The sequence below is a fragment of the Heloderma suspectum genome, chromosome 10, assembly GCF_057233095.1.
Source record: "Heloderma suspectum isolate Gila_16-S chromosome 10, 16-S_ref, whole genome shotgun sequence".
Classification (NCBI taxonomy): Eukaryota; Metazoa; Chordata; class Lepidosauria; order Squamata; family Helodermatidae; genus Heloderma; species Heloderma suspectum.
The window spans coordinates 36,067,167-36,089,926 of NC_139467.1; the positions used below are offsets into that span (position 1 = coordinate 36,067,167).

General features: G+C 45.4%; 1 protein-coding gene across 5 annotated transcripts in view; it reads right to left on the minus strand.

Annotated features, from left to right (window-relative positions):
* The window catches only part of KIAA0319L (KIAA0319 like), an 80,375-nt gene that overhangs the window by 25,112 nt on the left and 32,503 nt on the right, over nt 1-22,760 (minus strand). For all 5 annotated transcript variants that reach the window (XR_014785166.1, XM_084815963.1, XM_084815962.1 and 2 more), the window contains 5 exons: nt 21,464-21,737; nt 19,008-19,109; nt 17,844-17,941; nt 6,138-6,225; nt 200-292 (listed from right to left, as the gene is read on the minus strand). Coding sequence is in view for 4 of the 5 variants with exons in the window: in XM_084815963.1 (XP_084672089.1) it covers nt 200-292; nt 6,138-6,225; nt 17,844-17,941; nt 19,008-19,109; nt 21,464-21,737 (655 nt within the window). In the remaining variant the exon portion in view is untranslated. The remainder of the gene's footprint in view (nt 1-199; nt 293-6,137; nt 6,226-17,843; nt 17,942-19,007; nt 19,110-21,463; nt 21,738-22,760) is intronic.

Sequence of the window (22,760 nt, forward strand, 5' to 3'; positions counted from 1 at the left end):
TTGGCAGGGAAGACTGGTAGGTAGCAAGGCTGAGCAAGCCCAAGAATTGACTGACATACACTGTATGATTTGAATGGATTCAATTGATACACCAGCCATGTATCCTGTTCCTTATCAGACTGTCTTTCTCTGCCTCCTGTAAGTGACTTTTTGCAGGTGTTTGCAGGAGCAAATGGCACTGGTTGCATTAGGTACTTACGACTGCCATCAATGACGGTAGATGTGGTCGGCAATGAGATCTCTAGGAACTGGGGTGATACAATGGCCACAGGGGGCTGATTCACTCGAGGTTCTGCAATGACAGAAGGACTATGAGAGCTACCAAAGACAGTTACCATCCTACTAAAAACAACAAGGTCTTGTGGCACCTTAAAATGTAACACAGCATAAGCTTTTGTGGACTAGAGTCCACTTCATCAGATGCACGAAGTGTTATCCTCAGTTGGTAAGTGACTGAGTATGAGTATTTATATACCCAATCATACACATGATTGGGTATATAAACCTCATCGTACATCTGATAAAATGGACTCTAGTTCATGAAAGCTTATGCCATAATAAATGTATTAGTCTTTAAGGTGCCACAAGACTTGTTTTTGCTGCAACACAGATGGCTGCTTCTCTGGAAATTCATCCTATTCAGTTGTAGAACAGTAGCTAAGAGGCTGTGAATCTCACGGCTCAAACCTCACCTCTGTAATGGACTCGCAAGGTGGCCTTAAGGCAAGTTCTGTTAGACTCAGCTCCTCCCTGTCCCCACCCGCAATGCAGGATATTATTACCCTACCTTACAGGGCTGTTGTAAGGATAAGTTAAAATAAGTGAAGCATTTTGAAAGTCCTATATAAATGGTTGTGATGATGATGCCTGTGGTTCAAACTTGCCTTAGACATGAACTCACTAGACGGCCTTAGACAAGCTAATATACTACCTTACAGGACTGCTGCAAAGATTACTGAGATACTGCTTATGAGGTGCTTTGAGTACTTACAGCAGACAGAGGTAGGCAATTTGTGGCCCACCAGATGTTTTGGCCTACGACTCCCATGATCCCCCACTATTGGCACTATAGGTTGATGGGAGCTGAAGGACAGAGTATCTGGAAGGCCAGAAGCTGCCCACTCTTGGCTTACAGGAAAGGCAATTGCAGAGGATCAACTGAAGTCACTGCTCTCTTTCTGTTGCTCCAGGAATGAGCCTTAATGAACCCCTGCACATATTAAGTCCTGTTAGCTCCGCCTAGTGGCCCTTGTGGGAATAACTGACCGGGTTTGCGTGGTTACGGAGGGGGAAATAAGCCTGCAACAGCCCATGGGTTCTGGGTGTGCATGACATGGCTTGTTACCATGGCTAACAAGCCACCCTGGCTGGGTGTGCATGACATGACAAGCTGTGCTGCCAGGGGTAATCATACTAATTCCCCCACACCTGCAGAGTGGGAAATAAGCTATCATCGCTTATTTCCCCCTCCGTGATCACACAAACTGGCCCACTGTCTCAAGAACAGTAGTGTATGTTTTTAATGACTGACCAGGTTCACACGATCATGGAGGGAAAATAAGCCATAGGGGGTTATTTCCCCTACCCATGTGTGCCTGTCGCGAACCGTCTAATTAGCATAATTACCCTCACCAAGCGTGGGTTGTTGTGACGTCAGAACCTGGCAAGGGTGGGTAGCTCGGGTGGTTTACAAACCACCCTGAAACCCATGGCTTGTTCTAAAGTTGGTGGGTGGTTTGTAAACCACCCCCACCACCCACCCTCACTGGGTTTGGATATGAGGACAGCTCACCCCTAACAAGGATAATTATGCTAATTGGGTGGCTCACGACCAGCATGTGCAGGGAGGGAACGTAAGCCACCATGGCCTATGTTCCCTCCATGATCATGCGAACGTGCCTACGGTATAACCACAACCAGTTCCCACCTATATAAGATTTGGGGGGGAGGGGGTCCTGGGTCCTGTCACTTTCTAGTCTAGAATTTAATCACTGGCAACTGTAGGCTCCAAGACCACCTCCCTGCCTTTTCTTGGAGGAAGAAGATCCAGTAGGATAGATGGGGCTGGTGGAAGGCAAGCTCTTTTATACTGATGACAGTCCTAATCAACTGTTTTAGTTTATATGCCAGGTTCTGGAAATCTGAAGACAATAGTCTTAACAAAGGTACTGTAATCATTTGGGGGCGGAAGCTGAATGGACTGCTACATATGGCTTCTAACCCTGCTGTGGATACCGTGCTGAATGAATGATGGGTGTAGCGACGGATGCTCCTTCTCAGCTTCCAGCATCTAACCAGGGCTATGCTCACAGCACTGACCAAATGATAACAGGAAAGGCCATCCAAACTGAATCTAATCAGTCTTCTAAGACAGAGCCTGCAGCATACAGGGGGAGGTGTTCCAGATCCCACCTCCTCCCCAAAACCCCAGGTCAGCACTGCTGCTGTCACAGGATTTATCTATTACAATACATTTGGTTGACATAGGTAAAAGGCTGGCTATTGAGACAATTCAGACAGCCCCTCCAATGGATCAGGTAAGCAATGTAATAGAGGCACTAATGCAGGGGTATCTAACGCAGCGCCCATGGGTGATCTCCAGGGGTGCCCACAAAGTGCTCTACTTCCTGCCCCTTTCGAAAACATTTTTTAAATAAAAACCCTGGAAAATGTTAGGGTAGACTTTTTTCTCTCCCTTTCTAGTCTTGCTCTTTCTCTCCCCTCTACCTTACTATTTCCCCCTCCCTCCCAGCCTCTAGGCTCACTATCCCCCACCCCTGCACTACCTTTCTAGCTCACTTTTCACTACTCAGGCCCCCACCGGCAGCCATTATGTGACAAGCTACATCCACTGTTGGACCCATTTTGCAGTGGTGGTGTGCACAGCAGTTTATCAAAATTTCCAAATGTGCCCATGTCCAAAAAGGTAGAGGACCCCTGCTTTAAAAGGTTGCAGCCTCTTTGACTGACAGGAGAAAACAAGACGTTGTCATTGGCTAAACAGAGAGGCAGCCCAAGGGTCACTAGGAAAGCCAGTGCAAAAAAATGGCCAGACAGTAACTTCTAAGCATTGATGTCTTAGATTTACTGGACATATTTTAACACTCTCTCTCTCTCATTTGTAGCATCCAGCTGTTAATTTGCTTCCTAGGTGGAGGATACGGATGTACACCTTGAGTATAAGCCTTCCAAAGTTCTTTAATGGGCAGCGCCAGGCAGCCAGCAGACTCCATCAAACAGATTTATGTCCATGCTGCTTGCGCTCTCTCTCTCGCTCTCATGTCGAGGGAAGCTACATTTGCAAGTAATGTCATACTAGTAACCTGATGGATGGTGGCAAACATCAAAGAGCATACAAGCTCAAAATAAAGCTCTGCAGAACGTGCCTCTCCTGCCAACACTGTTAAATTGTGTTATTTTAAATCTAGGAACACACAAATGAATCTAGATTCACACAATTTACAACCCAGCCAGACTACGTTTTAACAGTGGTCTATTAGTCCACTTAGAGCCGATAATTCAGAAAGTCTTTTCTTTCTTTCTTTCAAAGAAAAGTAACAGGCAAGATTCTGGCATGAATCATAGAATCATAGAATAGTAGGGTTGGAAGGGGCCTACAAGGCCATCGAGTCCAACCCCCTGCTCAATGCAGGAATCCAAGTCAGAGCATCCCTGACAAATGGCTGTCCAGCCTTGTCTTGAAGGCCTCCAGTGTGGGAGAGCCCACCACCTCCCCAGGTCATGGGTTCCATTGTCATATTGCTCTTACAGTCAGGAAGTTTTTCCTGATGTTCAGCCAGAATCTGGCTTCCTGTAACTTGAGCCCATTATTCCATGTCCTGCACTCTGGGATGATCAAGAAGAGATCCTGGCCTTCTTCTCTGTGACAACCTTTCAAGTACTTGAAGAGTGCTATCATATCTCCCCTCAGTCTTCTCTTCTCAAGGCTAAACATGCCCAGTTCTTTCAGTCTCTCCTCACAGGGCTTCATTTCCAGTCCCCTGATCATCTTTGTTGCCCTCCTCTGAATCCTCTCCAGTTTGTCTGCATCCTTCTTAAAGTGTGGTGCCCAGAACTGGACACAGTACTCCAGATGAGGCCTAACCAGTGCTGAGTAGAGGGGAACTAGTACTTCCCCGGATTTGGAAACTATGCTTCTATTAATGCAGCCCAAAATAGCATTTGCTTTTTTTGCAGCCACATCACATTGTTGGCTCATATTCAGCTTGATCGACAACAATTCCAAGATCCTTCTCGCTTGTAGTGTGGTTGAGCCACGTATCCCCCATCTTGAGGCCTACTGCCTCAGAGGAATGCACCATTTTGCTCGCCATCTTGTTACTATTTGCTCTATCACATCAGCCAGCGCTGTTTTCCTCTGACAAAACGGCTACCACTCTCCCTCACAAGACTTCATGTATCTCCTTTCAAAGAGATGAGCCATTGGGCAAAGTACACGGAGGAGTGACTACAGCTGGAGACAGGCTATTGCCTTTTTTCAGAGAGGAAGAAAACGGCACTATTGCCCATGGTGTGCACACTCAGGGGTTCACATCTCTCTTTGTCACCTCCGCAATGATGAGTGTGTCGTCAACCTCTGGCAAGGGTGATGAGAGGAGCCCCAGCCTTCCTCTCTAGCTCGGAGCTGGGGAGGGATCGTCCCTGTACCTGTGCTCGGCTTTGGCGACAATGGAGTAGATTTCTGCTCCCCCCTCCCCCCAGCTTCAAGCTAGAAAGGAGAGTTAAGCAGCTTGTTCTGGCAGCGGGCGGCCAAGGTGTTCTGAGGTGTTCCAAGCAACTTGGTGAGCCAAAACAAGCTCCTGTCCTCTCCCCCAGACCAGGGACTAGGGGACTTATCTTACCTAGGAAAAAGCCCAGTTGAACACAATGTGATTCGCTTCTAAGGAAATAGGATTGTGCTGAAAGGAAGGAGCAGGGTCTTAGCAACAAGAGATTTCAGCTTGGCTATGAAGGCCAGACAAAAATGGTACATACATCCCACCGGTCTCTGTTCACTCGTTTTGCGGGTTTTGATGTGCTTCAAAAATGAGCTAAACCCATGTGGCCAGAGACGACAATGGTACAAAAATGGGCACAGCAGGGGAAATGAATCATGCTTTTATTGTATAGCTTAAAAAAAAAGGAAACTGTCAGTCTCCAGCTTTCATATCCTTTGTCCAGGTAAAGTGAGGTAATAGTTAGAACTTTTAGCATGATTAAAACATTTAATCATATTCAAAGTAGGGCTGAGTAGAAACGTTTTGCCATTCCATTTGCAGATAGCAAAATGGTGGTGTGGGGATTTGATGATTTTTTGGTGGCAGAGTAAATGTGGTGAAAGGTTCAAGGTAGGACTTGTGGTGGTAGCAACTTCTCTTGATTGGCAGCTGCCATATTCTTTCCCCCAGAAGCTCCATGCACATGACGCTATGTCATGAACCTATGTTAGAGGGGAAAGAAGATGGTGGCCACCAACCACCAAGAGGAGTACAGCTGTTGCCGCCCACTGCAAAACAGATGCACGGCTTGGGACCAGACTATGCCTTCTCCCATATTAGCCTCTTCAGGTTTTAAGGTGCTCCGGGGAGGCCCTTCTCTCGGTACTGCTGCATCAGAGGCATGCTTGGTGGGGACACAATCAAGAGTCTTTTCGGTGGCCGTTCCCAGGCTCTGAGATTCCCTACCAAGGGAGGCTATGTTGGTCCGCTCCCTGTGGTCCTTCTGCCAGCAGGCAAAAATGTTTGTATTCAGACAGGCCTTTGGCATATAAGCTGGTCTGTTGCTGAAGGGGCTTTTGATTGGTGGGTACTGCTTATTTCTTTTATTGTTGCATTTTTAATGTAATTGTTTGTATGGGATGTTGTAATTTAAGATTTTGTTTTTAATCTGGATTTTACTGTTACCTGCCTTGAATGCCATTTTTGGGCAGAAAGGCGGGATATTAAACAAACAAGAAAGCAACAAGGGGTGAGTAATTCCATCGCACTCTTTCACCTGACAAATTCATCTAAAAGTTCATCATTAATTCAAAACTTCTGTCTTGCTTCTCAAAACTTTTGCGGAGGCAGCTGGCCCTTTAAAAATAAGCCCAGGGAAGATGTAACACACAAGCCGAAGGGACGTAATGCTGAGTGTACCTGGTTTAACTGTCACGTTCACCATCCCTTCTCCACGTGCATTATCACCGTCTACTATCACATTGAATTCATACAGGCCAACGGTGAGCTGGCAAAGAAAAACAAACAGGAACTGTTAAGGCAGGGCAAGGCCATGACTGTCTGCTGAAAAAAGATCGGATCATCAACATGATCCTTATACTTGGAGGAACCATGTTCTGAGATCCAGGAGCCACTGATACCATCTGCCCTGGTGAAGAGAAGCCCCAGCTCTATTTCAACAATAACATCTTCTTGTGTTCTTGGGCCTGGTACTCAGGGCAGGAGAGCCATTTTCCTGTGGCCTCCTTGGCCAGCAAGACAACAATAGCCATGAAAGGGCCGGGGGCAGGACTTCGTACATCACTGTTCCCCAAGCACCTCCAGCACTGCGATCTCCAAAAGCCAGGAGCTGCTGCCACCTGCCCATTCATGCATAAAAGATTCAAGGAAGAATGCCAATGACACTGGAGTGGAAGCTTTAGAATTGTTTCAGAAAGTTTTAATTGCTGCCCTTATTTACTGAATGAGCCAACATAACTGTTTACTTTGGCTTTTCCCCAGCCATGAGCTGTCTTTCTTTGTACCAGCCTCGTGATAATATTATTTTGTGTGTGCGCGTGTAGTTTTTGCTAGTCTGTTTTGTTTGTTTTTATTCTTTTGTAAACTATTTTGGAATTTGTTTCAAATAAGAAGTGGTATGTAAATATTGCAAATCAATCAATCGATCTTGCAAGGCAGGAGGTGCCCACATTCTGGAACATTTCTTTGTCATATTCTTATAAGCCTTAATTGTTTTGCTCATCTGCTGGCTTTATTGTTTAATTCATGTTGCATGTATTTTATTTTACTGAAGAGGCAGGACAAATTTTGGAGCTTTTCTTACGGCCAACATGGCTTCCTTTGCTTTTTATGACTAAGTAAATACCCTGGAAACAACATTTTAAAGATTTCCATTTCTCAATATCAGAATGAAATACTATGTTGCCCAACATTTTTAAATGTTCTCTTCCACAGTCCAGGATCCAAAGAACCGTAAAGCTAATTATGTGAATTGAAGGGAGCTCTAGACTTGCTTTTCTTGAAAAGAAGCACAGACACATCCCATTTTGTATGGAAAACTGCTTTTGAAACTGAGAGATTAAAAAATATTTTCATATAGGGCTCTGGGGAAGGGAGGGGTCAGCTGTTTAAAGTCAAAATTCTACTGGAGTAGCACAAGCCCATTGCGTGAGCCTAAACAGCTTTTTAGATCCCAGCCACAGTGCAAGTGATTTGTGGAACATGCAGCTACCACATCAAGTTCTGATAAATAGTATGAACTAGATTATTTTAAAGCCTAGAGAGAATATCAGCCAAGATGGTGAGAGTATCATCCAAGATTTTACCAACCTCCTCCAGCAGACTTTAAAAAGCAGAATATTTTCACTAAACATTAGGAAAACCTTCCTAAGTCTACCTTCTGGTTACTGAAACCCATTGCTTCTCTTCCTCTACTGTTTTCACCTGAAAAAGTTGTTCACTGGAGGCTCTCCTTTTCATTTATAATATCATTTCAACTATTTGAAGCCCATTCCACCTTTTTTCTTCTCAAACTTGAGAATGATTTGCAGGGGGGAACTCCTGGGTCGTGAAGTCATTCAGATAGGAAGAGGCCTGCAGTCAATAGCAAGCACAATAGAGAAGAGTGGTACTTCATGTCGGACTGACTTTTGTTTCACCAGTCACAGAAGTTGGTGGAGGGAGCAATCCTATTGGTTGCCACCTGCTAGGCAAAAGCCTAAAATCTTGGAAGACTTTTGAGTATTCAATGCCCTGCCGGGCTACTGCTGGCATGGTGGGAGGAGTAATGGAGGCAATTTTTGCTGCTCTATCCTCCTTTTTTTGCATTTTTCTTCTAGACAGTCCTCTTAGCCCTTCTAGAGGAGGCACGCTGCCAGGGGCAGGGCTGGAGAGGCAATAGGCTTTTCCATATCCAGGCCTCTCCTCGCCCACCAGAACATCCCCTTGCTGACTTCTACAAGGTCCTCCGAGGCCACTTTTGTGACCTCAAAAAGCAGGTGCCACAGTTCTTTCCATGGCAGGTGCAAGGGGGAGGGGACGGAGAGAGAGACTGAAGTCAGGAGTCCACCTCCCAAAGTCATAGCAGTGTCTATGGCTTCAGGATCAGGAATCTGAAAAATCCTATGGGACACTCTCCAGGGACCATAGGATTGTGTCCTAAATTAAATAAATGCAGGTTGCTTACATGTAAGCATAGTTCTTTGAGTGGTCATCTGTGCATTTACACATATGGGCTCTGTGCCTGTGCTGAGTCTCATTTGGGAAGCTTCTATAGCTGAGGAACGTTTTTGGCAGGAACCCTCTCCCACCGTCCACTACGCATGTCCTAGGGGGTTCCCGCCCATTCCCTCAGTTCCTTGAGACCGCCTAAACCAATCACGCCTTGGTACCAACATCGAATCTGACACAGACACTGAAGTGGGGATGGTGGGAGGGTTGTGTGAATGCACAGATGACCACTCAAAGAACTACTGTTACAGGTAAGCAACCTGCATTTCTTCTTCGTGGTCTCTATGAATCACACATATCGCAGATTAACAAGGTCTGGAAGATCAGGTCTGGAACTTATGGAAGGTGCAAGAACTGTCTTCCTGACAGACGCAGTAGGGTTGGAAACCATGGCTGCCTTGGCCACCAAGGAGCAATTAGAACGCAGTCCGTCTGGTCATGTGCTATCTTCTGGGAGCACCTTGGAGAGAAGGGGAAACAGCGGGAACAGATAAAAAAGTTCCCCTTGCCACAGTATCTGGAACACATCGCCAAAGATGATCAACCGATCCACACCCTTGTGCAGAAGTGGGGGCATACGACATTCACTGGAGTCACGAACAGATCCGTCGTGGGACGGCTCCAGTCCAGAAAGAGATGATTCAAAATGTGAGCTGACATCTGCCACTTGTGAAGTGACTGGTACGCCTGACTTAGGGCACCTGCCAAAACATTGTTTTGTCTGGCAATGTGAAGAGCACTCAAAAGGATACCCCATTGAATTGCTCATTGGAAGCTGTTCAGGGTGAGATTCACAAGTGTGGAAGAGTGCATCGCACCTTGCATCCGGATATGCCACAAGACTCTCGTATTGTCGGTCAGGATTCATACATGTCGACCTTGAAGGTACAGTTCGAAAGCTCGGATTGTTTTCCAAGCCACAAGAAACTCTAGGAAGTTTATGTGGTACTTTTCTTTTGCTGACCAGAGGCCCTGAGTCTGCAACAGACCACAGTGGGCTCCCCAGGATTCGTGTAGGAGATGGTTGGATGAAAGACATGCCTCGGTCCAAATTGCACAGCTGCATCCATCAGAGCAGGTATGTTAACACTTCATCCGGGATCATGAGACGACAATGCTGAGCATCCGAAGTGGAATTGAAGCTTCACAGCAACCAGTTCTGCAGTGGTTGCATTTGAAGTCTCGCCCATCGAACAATAGTCGCCATGTGACCCAGTAGAGCATCAATGGTACAGGTGGTAATCCAGTGACGAAGGAAGACACTCTCCATGAGAGTGACTAGCTGATCCTGCTGGTTTTGAGGGAAGTAAGCACGTGCAACTGTCGACTCCAGTAGCGCTCCTATAAACTGGAGACGTTGAGTAGGTTCCAGAGTTTATTTTTCTTTGTTGACATAAAGACCCAACGCACCCAGAAGGTTCAGAACAATCCTGATGGCATGGTAAAGATCCCTTTGGGAGTCCGATACAAGGAGCCAGTTGTCCAGGTAAGGATAAACCTTAATTCCTTGAAGTCTCAGATACGCACACAAGACTGCCATACACTTTGTAAAAATTCTTGGGGTGGTCGCCAGACCAAAGAGCAGGACCCGAAACTGGAACATGTCTGTACTGATGATGAAACGCAGGTACCAGTGGTGGGTGTCCACAATCACTATATGAAAATATGCGTCCTTCAGGTCTATGGCGGCAAACCAAACATTCTTTCGGAGAAGAAGGAGAAGTGTAGCCAATGTGATCATTCTGAACCTTCTGGGGGTGATGAACTTGTTTAAGTCCCTTAAGTCTATGATAGGGTGGAGGCCTCCGTCCTGCTTTGGTACAGAGAAATAGCGAGAAAAGAAGCCATCTTCCGGCTGGAATGGAAGGACTCTCTGGATAGGTCCTTTTTGAAGCAGGGTGGACGTCTAGAGAAGGAGGGCTTGTGTTGATGGAGTAACGCCAACAGTCCCTGGGGCAGGGGAAGGGTATGAAATTCTACCATGTAACCCTGAGCAATTATATCCAGCACCCAGGTGTCTGATGTTATTGCCTTCCAGGTCAGCAGGAAACGTGACAGAATGGATCCAAACACAGGCTGACTGGGGAGGTCAGGAGTGATAAACATCAAGAAGTCAAAGGTGACACTCTGAAGATGACTCAGGCCTGCCATGACCCTGACGGAACTTTGAAGATGGAGTGGTCTGCTTTTTCTGCTGTTTGGGGGGCTGGTCACTGCCTTGTTGTGGCGAAGGGGCTTGCGTAACTCAGTGAAGCCATAAACTATGCCGTGCAGGGCCACCCAAGACGGACAGGTCATGGCAGAGAGTTCTGACAAAATGTGGTCCACTGGAGAAGGAAATGGCAACCCACTCCAGTATTCTTGCCAAGAAAACCCCATGGAACGTATCACAAAGCTAAAAGAGATGACACCGGAAGATGAGACCCTCAGGTCGCAAGGTGTCCAATATACTACTGGGGAAGAGCAGAGGGAATTTCCAAGTAGCGCCAGAAAGAGTGAAGTGGTTGGGCCAAAGCCAAAAGGACACTCAGCTGTGGATGTGTCTGGTGGTGAAAAGAAAGTCCGATGCTGTAAAGAACAATACTGTTTAGGAACCTGGAATGTAAGATCAATGAATCAAGGTAAGCTGGAGGTGGTCAAACATGAGATGGCAAGATTGAACATCGACACCTTCGGAATCAGCGAACTAAAATGGACAAGCATGTACGAATTTAATTCACGTGACCATTATATCTACTACTATGGGTAAGAATCCCTTAGAAGAAACGGAGTAGCACTCGTAGTCAACAGAAGGGTGGGAAAAGCAGTCCTGGGGTATAATCTCAGAAACAACAGAATGATGTCAGTACGAATCCAAGGCAAACCATTCAACATCACAGTGATTCAAGTCTATGCCCCAACCACTGAGGCTGAAGAAGCTGAGGTTGATCGGTTCTATGAAGACCTACAACACCTTCTAGAACTAACACCAAAAAAAGATGTCCATCTCATCATAGGGGATTGGAATGCCAAAGTAGGAAGTCAAGAAATCACCGGGATAACAGGCAAGCATGGCCTTGGTGTACAAAATGAAGCAGGACAAAGGCTAATAGAGTTTTGCCAAGAGAACATGCTGATCATAGCAAACACTCTTTTCCAACAGCACAAGAGGCAACTCTACATATGGACATCACCAGATGGTCAATATCGAAATCACATTGATTATGTCCTTTGCAGCCAAAGATGGAGAAGCTCTATACAGTCAGTCAAAACAAGACCTGGAGCTGACTGTGGCTCAGATCATGAGCTTCTTGTTGCAAAATTTCGGCTTAAATTGAAGATCGTAGGGAAAACCACTAAACCATTCAGGTATGACCTAAATCATATCCCTGATGAATATACAGTGGAGGTGACGAATAGATTTAAGGGATTAGACCTGATAGACAGAGTGCCTGAGGAACTATGGACGGAGGTCCGTAACATTGTTCAGGGGGCAGCAACTCAATCCATCCCAAAGAAAAAGAAATGCAAGAAAGCCAAGTGGCTGTCTGATGAGGCTTTACAAGTAGCTCACGAAAGAAGGGAAGCGAAAAGCAAGGGAGAAAGGGGAAGATATATCCAACTGAATGCAGAGTTCCAGAGAATAGCAAGGAGAGACAAGAAGGCCTTCTTAAATGAACAATGCAAAGAAATCGAGGAAAACAACAGAATGGGGAAGACTAGAGATCTTTTCAAGAAAATCGGAGATCTCAAGGGAATGTTTTGGGCAAAGACAGGCATGATAAAGGACAAAGAAGGCAGGACCTAACAGAAGCAGATGAGATTAAGAAGAGGTGGCAAGAATACACAGCAGAACTATACAGGAAAGATCTTAATGTCCATGATAGCCATGATAGTGCGGTCACTGAACTTGAGCTGGACATCCTAGAGAGTGAAGTCAAGTGGGCCTTAGGAAGCATTACTAACAACAAAGCTAGCGGAGATGACAGTATTCCAGCTGAGCTATTTAAGATCCTAAAAGATGATGCTGTTAAAGTGCTGCACTCAATATGCCAACACATTTGGAACACTCAACAGTGGCCACAAGACTGGTAAAGGTCAGTTTACATTCCAGTTCCAAAGAAGGGCAACGCCAAAGGGTGTTCAAACTACCGTACAATTGCGCTCATTTCACATGCCAGCAAGGTGATGCTCAAAATCCTACAAGCTAGGCTTCAGCAGTATGTGAACTGAGAACTACCGGAAGTACAAGCTGGGTTGCGAAGAGGCAGAGGAACTAGAGATCAAATCGCCAACATTCGCTGGATCATGGAGAAAGCAAGAGAATTCCAGAAAAACATCTATTTCTGCTTCATTGACTACGCTAAAGCCTTTGATGTGTGGATCACAACAAACTCTGGCAAATTCTTAAAGAGATGGGAGTACCAGACCACCTTACCTGTCTCCTGAGAAACCTGTACGAGGGTCAAGAAGCAACAGTAAGAACCAGACATGGAACAACCGAGTGGTTCAAAATTGGGAAAGGAGTACGACAAGGCTGCATATTGTCGCCCTGCTTATTTAACTTATATGCAGAGTACATCATGAGAAACGCCGGGGTGGATGAATCACAGGTCGGAATTAAGATTGCTGGGAGAATTATCAACAACCTCAGATACGCAGATGATACCACCCTAATGGCAGAAAGCGAAGAGGATCTAAACAACCTCTTGTTGAGGGTGAAAGTAGAGAGTGCAAAAGCTAGTCTGAAACTCAACATTAAAAAAACTAAGATCATGGCATCTGGCCCCTTCACTTCCTGGCATATAGAAGGGGAAGAAATGGAAGCAGTGACAGATTTTATTTTCTTGGGCTCCAAGATCATCACAGACGGTGACTGTAGCCATGAAATTAAAAGACGCTCGCTCCTTGGGAGGAAAGCTATGGCAAACCTAGACAGCATAGTAAGAAGCAGAGACATCGCCTTGCCGGTTGACAAAGGTTCGTATAATAAAAGCTACAGTTTTCCCAGTAGTAACGTATGGCTGTGAGAGCTGGACTATAAGGAAGGCTGAGCGCCGAAGAATTGATGCTTTCGAACTGTGGTGCTGGAGAAGACTCTTACGAGTCCCCTGGACTGCAAGGAGGTCAAATCAGTCCATCCTAAAGGAAATCAACCTTGACTGCTCCTTGGAAGGACAGATACTGAAGCTGAAGCTCCAATATTTTGGCCACCTAATGCGACGAGAAAACTCTCTGGAAAAGACCCTGATGCTGGGAAAGACTGAAGGCAAAAGGAGAAGGGGACGGCAGAGGATGAGATGGCTAGATAGCATCACCGATGCAATGAATATGAACTTGAGCACACTCCGGGAGAGAGCGGAGGACAGGGAAGACCTGGCGTGCTATGGTCCATGGGGTCACGAAGAGTCGGACACGACTTAACGACTGAACAACAAGAGTTGGTATCAGTCAAACTACTGTTTGGTCACATACGGTTGAGGCCGAAACCACTTGCGGCTTCTGTATTGGTGCTGCGCGGGTTGAGGGCCCAGGCCCATCTTACGGGTGGTTGTCTTCACTTTCTGGACAGAGTCCATTTGCTCATCCATTTTTGTGTTAAAGAGCCCTTCACCGTCAAAGGGTAAATCCTCTATTCAGGACCTGGCTTCAGGAGTCAAGCCCGCAGACCTTAGCCAAGCATGCCTCCTGAAGGTGATGGTGCCAACCATCGACTTGGCGCTTCAGTCCGCCTCATGCTGAGAGCTATTAATTTGCTGAATCAACAGCTTGACAGCCTCAGCATGGAAGACCCTGGAGAGGTCCTTTTGGTCCTCTGGGAGGTAGGCACAAAAGGAGTCCATTTTTCCCCACAAGAATAGCTGTTATCTGGCCATCATGGCCTGATAATTGGCCACACCGAGTCCCAGAGCAGCAGAGGAATACATTCTCCTACCCAAAAGATCCAGCCTTCTCCCTTCCTTGTCAACAGGTGACGCATGAGGTTTCTGCGACCATCCCTGCGCCAATTCCACGACGATGGAGTTGGCTCGTGGGTGTAAATACAAGAATGCTTTGTCCTTCTCTTGCACCCTATACAGGGACTCAAGGCACTTCGACGTCAGATCCATGGAGGATGGAGCCTTCCAGGACTGATGAACTGTCTGAAGAAGGGTCGGAAGGTACCGCAACCAGTTTCGACTATTTGGTATGGACTGTGTCAAAGACGGGGTCCTGAATATGCTCCTCTGGCAGCTGTTCTTCAATGCCCAAAGAATGAGCCATCCTGCTGATTTGCTCAGTGAAGTTGAACATGTCCTCCAAAGGGGAGGCTCCTTCTGGGATCCTCCTGGGATCCCACTACCTCATTCGGAGATGGAATGGAAAGCAGGATAGAGGAGTATGAAGAGGAATCCAACTGGTAATCATCAGCTGATTCATGATGTGAGGCTGCTCATGGCAAGGGGTCCGCAGGTGGGATCAACTGTGGCTCTGATGCTGGAACTGAGTCGGTTTAGGTGGCTGCAACTGACTCCGCAGCAACGAAGAGGAACGAGGTGGCATGGGTGGAGGCATGAGGAACTCATCTCTTGCAGGAGGATGAGAAATAGTTTCCAATGCCCACAGCAGACACCAAGGTGAAGCTGCTCCCATATAACTGGAGCGATCAACAAAGTACTCTCGGTCCCGAAGAGTACACCAGTCCTCGAAATGGCAAGGGTGTTGTGGAGGGCAAGACCACTCTGTACCCCTCTCCCAGTCACCATGTGGAGACCTTGACCTCTCCCTATAATGGTAGTTGAAGCAGCAATCCCCATAGGGGGAACAACACAGCCCAGGTTGAAATTGATGTTCTCAGTCCCAAGGTGGAGATGGGATACAGCGACGTGAGGCTTCCTGCCTCTTTGGTGACTGATGATCTCTGGATGGAGCAATGTCTTGATCCCGAGAGACTGGTAGTGGAGGGGAAAAACCCAAGATTTCACCCTGACACCTGCTCGATGACGGGAGCGGTTGGTGCCGGTGGCAATACACGAATGGTGAATTCAGCAAAGGAGGTGGTGCCAGAAGCTTTGGTCTGGAAGATTTTTCAGTAGCCTTCTTTTTCTTCTGTTTTTTAAAGGCCATTTGATCCTGACTTTGGAATCTTTGCTTTTTAGTGATCTTTCTTGCGACCAAGAGTGCTAAAGAGCACCTCAGAGTCAGAGGATCAGCCTGTTCAACGGAAGTTGTTGGGCAAGGGGACATCGACTCTGCCGAAGACATAGTCACCCCTGCTTTGTCTTCTGCAGAAGACCCTGCAGCCAATCGATCTGTAGCCAGTAACACTCTTCTCCACAGCTCTGCCTTAAGCCTCTCCAATCTGTTCTTTCGTGCCTGTTTAGTAAACGATTGGCACAGGGAACACGAAACGGGTAAATGGCCTTCACCCAACCAAACAAGGCAAAGGGAGTGAGGGTCAGTGGGGGACAACTTACTCCCATGCTTGACACACTTACAAAAAGGTGCCTTTGCGGCCATAAGCGACACTGCAACCGTGGTTGACGGATGGACGAATGATGAAGGAACATTTTTTGGGGGGTGGAACGATGACGAAGACAGGGAGAACACACGAATGACAAGAAAAAACAATGTCCTCAGCAGCAGCAGAAAAAAGAACACTGCAATTCGCTTTCCCACAGAGAGGAAGTTCCGAACAGACTATCCACTATGGCGGTCGAAAGAGAACTGAGGGAACAGGCAGGAACCCCCTAGGACATGCGCAGTGGACGGTGGGGGAGGGTTCCCGCCAAAAACGTTCCTCAGCTACAGAAGCTTCCCAAATGAGACTCAGCGCAGGTGCAGAGCCCATATGTGTGATGCGCAGGGACCACGAAGAAGAACTTATTTTACTCACTATGCAAGGGTCCACAAATTATGTCTGCACCTAGTAGCCAAAATTATTTCTATTAGCCCGCAAGAATAGGGTAAAAGTGTCTCTGAACAAATGAACATCCCTTTCTACCCAGCAAATAGCACCTTACCCCTCTCAAAGCATTAAGAATGGCTAATGGTGCAGTTTTTCAGAGAATTCAACACTTCCCCCACTTCCCTGGCAAACCCCAGCACAGCACAGCAAGCATCAGCTTTCAAAACCAGTGTTAGAAAAGCTAGGAGAAAGTATTCCCCTCTCTCCCAAAGAAATCTACTCCAGATTTTTTCCTCCCTTGTAGCAGCTCCCTTTCACTACCCAGTCATTATTATTATTGTTGTTGTTTTGTTTCTTATCTTAATTGCCCTCCAGAAGACAAAAGAAAGGGAGTTGGCCTTTCCCCCTATTTTCTTTCTGGTGTAGAAAGGGAGTGTGTGAGAGAGAAGCCAGTTGCAAGTGGGGCTGTGGAATGGAGAAAGGCTGAGGAAAATAAAAGGCTGGTTTGAAATTGCCATTTGCCTTCTCCCATCACGTTAATTGATTTACAAAGCAAATCTTTCTTGTTCTTAACAAAAAAATATCTATCTGCAATTAGAATGAAGTGGCACAGGAGATTGTTGACTGGGAGGTATTTGGAAGGAATATATTCTCAGGGTGAGGGATGGAGGCTGGGGTTAGCAGCTGCTGAGTTCCAGGAGAAGGATCATGCTGGGGGAAGGAAACAAAAGGAATTGCATGGGGGAAGCAGCTTTGCAGATGGAAAGGGAAAGAAACAAACTGAACAGCACTGGAGAGAAATTGAAAATGTTGTGGCAATGTTCCCCCCGCCCCTCACCAATCACATTTGCAGTATCCCCAGGAAGGAAGGGGAGGGGAATGGAAGAAACCTTTGCAGATGCCATTCAGAACTAGAGAATAGCGACTTTCACCCAAAAATCTACTCCAGGTTTTTCTTTGCAGCCTAATTTAGTTGCTGTAATGCAACCTCCTTCCCTGAGCATTCTTTCTTGCCAAAACTTTCTTGCCCTGGCTTGCTGTCAAATGGGTTTGCTGAAGGCTGCTACTATGTCATTCCTTCAGTACTGAAGGGCCATGTAAGTATTTTAGGTAGAGCCTACTGGTTACTAGAAGGATCATTCATCTACATTTAACGGTTGTTGCCACTTAAGAGTGTATATGCTACTTATAAAAGGAGCATTCAAATTCTGCACCTTGCCCCCATTCTTCTACTCATTTGAGCAGTGGGGCCATAACTCAATGATAAAAAACCTGCTTTACATAGAAAAGGTCCCAGGTTCAATCCCTGATATCTCTAGTTAAAAGGATCCCAGGTAGTGGAGTGGGAAAAGTCTTTTCCTGTGACCTTAGAGGGCTGCTGCCAATCAGAGTAGACAATATGGAGTTAGATGGGCCACTGGTCTGGAAGTGCAAGGAAGCTTCATACAGGATTACATCCTGCTACATTTGCATCTTCTAAACAAAACCTTGCACTCTACATGTAAGTCACTAGGTAGCAAGGGATTCACCTTGGATAACTTGAGAATCTGCGAGTGCTGGCCTTCCATCTCTCCGCTATAGTCAGTGGGGTGTGTGATCAGCCTCCAGTCATAAGAGTAGCTAGTTCCTAAATGGAAGAACATGAGAGATTAAAGGAGACCAACAGCAAAAGAAACTGTTTGGAAAGATCAAAGCACCTCAGGAGCTCAAGTTTTATCATAAAGTTTCATAGCGAAGTCACTTTAGAATATGAGCTGTGTTATTTCCATGCATGGTGGACCTGTGTGTTGGCAAAGGCATACTGGAGTGAAATAGATGCAACTGAAAGGATAATTCTTAGCAGCTTAGATGTATTTATAAACATTAAATAATTTTATACTAATTACTGTGGCCAGAATACATTATAGTAAATCCGGGAAAACCATGTCCGTTGCTGTCATGTTGTCATGTCAAAAACTACATCAAAATTAAAGGAGGGAAACAAAAGCTTCCAAGGTTTTTACCCCCTCACCCTTTTTTCCAAAACAAATTGGAAAAATAAGGCATATACTTCCAATGATACACGTTTATTTAACATGCAGATTTTTATTGATCGTTTATATTTTCTATTTGTAGTGAAATTCATTTTTAAGTAAAATGAAATTAATGCAAAAGGGAGTATTCATTTATTAACATTAAGAACATAAGAAGAGTTATGCTGGATCAGACGAAGGATCCATCTAGTCCAGCATTTTGTTCACAGTGGCCAACCAGCTGTCAATGAGGAAGCCACAAGCAGGTGAGTGCAACAGCACCCACTGTAGTATTTAAAGTATTTATACTTATGTCTGTTAATTCTATCCCTATAAAAACAACCATGTCAGTCCAGGAAATACTCTTTTCCAGATGCTTGCATTTTCAGGGCATGCCAAAAGTTGTTCAAAGCAGAGTTCAGTGAGTGGCAACAGTGTGCACAAAACTGGCTTAGAACAGGCTGATGCAACTGGAAGTCAGCCCAGACCAACTTTTTCCTTCAGCTGCCATGGTCATGTGAATAGGCCTTGATTGCCAAAGCAGAATTGACTGAAAGTTCCCAGCTTTATCACCTGTCTTGAATTGCCATCAAACTGACAAGCAGCTATCTAAGAGACATTTACAAGGTGGCAAACTCAGGTTTGCTAACACATATTGTGTGGCATAGCCCTGGGTCCTACCTTTAGGTGGTGGAGGCAAGACATACGCGTTCAGCTCCACTTCGTTCTTTGGAAGAGTTACCTGGACACTGTCTCCAGCAGAAACTGCCAGCTTCTTAATAACTGTGGGATAGAGAATTAAAGTGAAAAGACAGGGCAAAGTTGGGAACAATTCAAATTTTACATTTTCCACTCCTGTATGTGGATATTTGTGAGAGTAGCATTGGCCCAATTTGAACGCAACACTAAACTGTGATTTAGCATTACGTGTGTGAGCAGCAGGCTTGTGCTAGTGAGAAACAAGCTGCGTGTTACAAGCTCAGGCACAGGAATTGCTTGCAGGAATCATCCCATATCTCAAAAACTGAACTGCGCAAACTAGCCCTTAAGATACAAAGCTCTGGAAATAACAAGCTACAAATGATTCATCTGTATTATCTCACCCTTCAAATGCAGATACCATGCTAGATTTTGAACTCAAGGTGAATGAATACAAACACACAGAATCACCCAGAGATTAAAAAATATTTGCTATTTTCCTGGGAGATCAAATAGACCCATCAGTACAAGGGGCACATCAGCCAGGTGCAGCAGTGATGAAAAGAGCTCAATCAGATATGTTTCAGGAAACAATCTAGCATCTCTCTTACAAAAAGGAAGAGACAAGGGCCTCCATTTATTCAACTGTAAACTTAGCCTTTTGCAAACATACCAAGAATTCACAGTATTCTGAGCTGGAAATTGAGATGCATTTTAAACTCCAAGTAGGTATGCAGATCCCATAAAACATAACCGCCTGGTATTTGTTGTGCCTTTTGCATATGGGAGAGTATCACTGAATTTGATCTTTAAACCTTGTTCCAATTTAAGAAACACTTAAACAGGTCAGCCTTTCATTGCCTCCTTGCAACAGCCATACAACAAAAGTGAGATGACATTCTAGTTTCAAAATAGGATAAAAGAGCAAAACACCTTCAAAAACATGTACCCATTTTAAAGGAGCAGAGAGAGGAAGAAAATGCATATGAAGATAGGAAGTTGCCTTGTACAAGGTCAGACTATTAGTCCATGTAGATCAGTTTGGCTAACAAACTGAGTGGCAGTGGGGCCCTCCAAGGTTTCAGACAGAGGACTTTCCCAGCCCTATCTGGAGATGCCAGGGATCGAACTTGGGACCATATGAATGCAAGGCAGGTGCTTTACTACTAAGCTACAGTCCTTCTGCTCAGATTGCACTCTGGCAAAGAATACACTATGGGAGCAGGCATAGCACAGAGGGTAAAAGTGAGAATACAGCCAGTGTGGTGTGGTGGTTACAGTGTTGGACTGGGAGCCAGGAGATCCGGGTTCTAGACTAGCCCCCATCCAGCCATGGAAGCTCACTGGGTGACTTTGGGCCAGTCACAGATTCTCAGCCCAACCTACCTCACAGGGTTGTTGTGAGGATAAAATGGAGAGGGGGAGGAGGATTATGTACACACCGCCTTGGGTTCCTTGGAGGAAAAAAGGCGGGCTATAAATGCAATAGATGGATGGATGGATGGATGGACAGATAGATAGATAGATAGATGGCTTTAGGCAAACTACTGTTTTCTCAGCCTCATCCACTCTCAACTGTATAGGAGGAAAGAAGAATACTGGCCTACCTTACAGGGCTGTTATGAAGATTGCAAAGATTAATGAATGTGAAGTTCTTTGAACACTTGGTCTGTGCTATATAAATGCTAATTATTGTTATTCTTATGACCTCAAGTGAACGGCACCAGTGGTGCTACCACCATTTTCTTTTCTTAATTAAAAAAACATTATTTGCTGCTCACTGTCAGGGAAGAAATCAGCTAAAGGGGGCCAGGGAAAGAGACAGGGAGGCCATGCACAGTGCATGCATGTGTGAGGGAGAAATCTGAAGTAGCTGCTTCTGAGCACTTCAGTATCAGCAGTTAGGGTGAAAGTCTGCCAGCTAGGTTGCCTGAGGAGGGAAGTAACAGGAAGTTGGAATGAGAAAGTAGAAAATGGAGAAGTGAAGGTAAAAAAGTAAAAACAGACCTCATGTTGAAGGTTGGGGCTAAAGGTGGGTCCTGGAAAAGATGAAGACCATGGCTTTATATATATGCGTGCGTGCATGCCTGCGTGTGTTACTGTAATTACTGCTCAGCTTAGGCTGAGCACTAGAAATCAATCAACATATATTTGCTCTGCTTAATCAAGGGGATGTGCATTACAAAGGAGCAGCTGAGGAAATGTAAACCACCAGAATGATCTGTCCCCACATTTGGTACAACAGAATCAAAGGAGTTACTTCAACTTCCAAACTCTGATAAGAAGATTTGCTATTTTAAATAAACACTAGAAGAAAACCTCTTGCAAAGCTCTGTTGGCAAAAAAAACAGTCAAATTAAGAGCTGAGACTGCAGAAACTTGCCAAAAGCATTTAAAGGTAGGTTTATGGCACCTCCTCAGCCAGTCGTTGCTCTTACCTGGTGTTGGGGCAGCAGTGCTAGGTAACAACGCAGCATTTGTGGGGACTGCAGTAACACTATCATTGCTGGGGGTGCGAGCTGGAACTGGGGTAAGCTTCTCTACCTTCTCAGTATCCTTCCCCTTAAGGTTGCTTGAAGTTGGAAGGGCCTCCTCCAAGAAGAAGGGCTGGACGGAAGTGTTGCTGGATGGCTTGGCTTTCTCAGAGTTCCCAACAGGACTGGGGGACATAGCAGCCAGAGAGGGCTCTGCTGTGGAAGCACCTGCAGCAGCCTAGCATGTGTATATGAGAGGGCATTCATTAACCACATCATCTAAAATGGCATTTAGACCTTAACTCTTATACTAGGCAGTTATGAAGATTTTCCCAGTTCTGCTGTCCGAGGGCCAGTGAGAATTTCACCCCATTCACAGCCTAATCTAGACAAACAGCTTCAACGGATAGTAGAACTGTTCTTAGACTGTATCACTTAGCTCCCACCTGGCCCTCTCACCACCAGCAATTAATTAAAAACAACAACAACATAGTTTTTATTGATGCATTCAGCATTACATCTACCATGGCCCTGAGAATCATATGTAAGGCAATTTATTGAATTTAAAATGTTTTTTTAACTGCATTTCAGGGTATCCCACACTTACAAGGTCATTTACAAGAGTCTTTAAAAACCAATAATTACAGTTTCAACATCTGAACTGTAGATTAAAAAAAAAAACACCACCAGCACCTAAAAAAAAGTTTTCCAGCATCATTTAACCAAATGCTGACTGGAATAAAGATGTCAATGGGTTTTTTTTTTAAACCAGCAGTGATGATGCTATACATATTTCCCTGGGGAAGGAGTTTTAACAGTGTGGGGCCACCACTGATAAAGCCTTCTCCCTAATACCCACCAGCCTAACAACTCTTGCTGGCAGGCCAGGAAAATTTTGGAGTTTCTCAGAGGATAACTGGAGTGGATGTTAAATAACAGAAATAAATCATGCATGTGCCACCTTGCTTGAGGAAAGGATGTTGGGGCCAGGTGACCCCCTTTGGGTTCCCTATGTAACAGGTGAAATGTATAAAACTGAGGTACATTAGCCAGATGTCTGTGTTAATCTTGCCTTTTAAAGGTGGGATGGGAAGAATGATGGGAGTACTGGATTTCAGTTGCCATGCAAAAGCAGCATATCCTTCCTGCAAACAGGATTTCCGGCTTCACAGTGAAGAATGTGAGTAAGGGTTTCAGTTTAGTCACTTATAAAATATGCCCACCTTTGAGTGTCATGAGAGACTGATCAGACCAGTGTAAA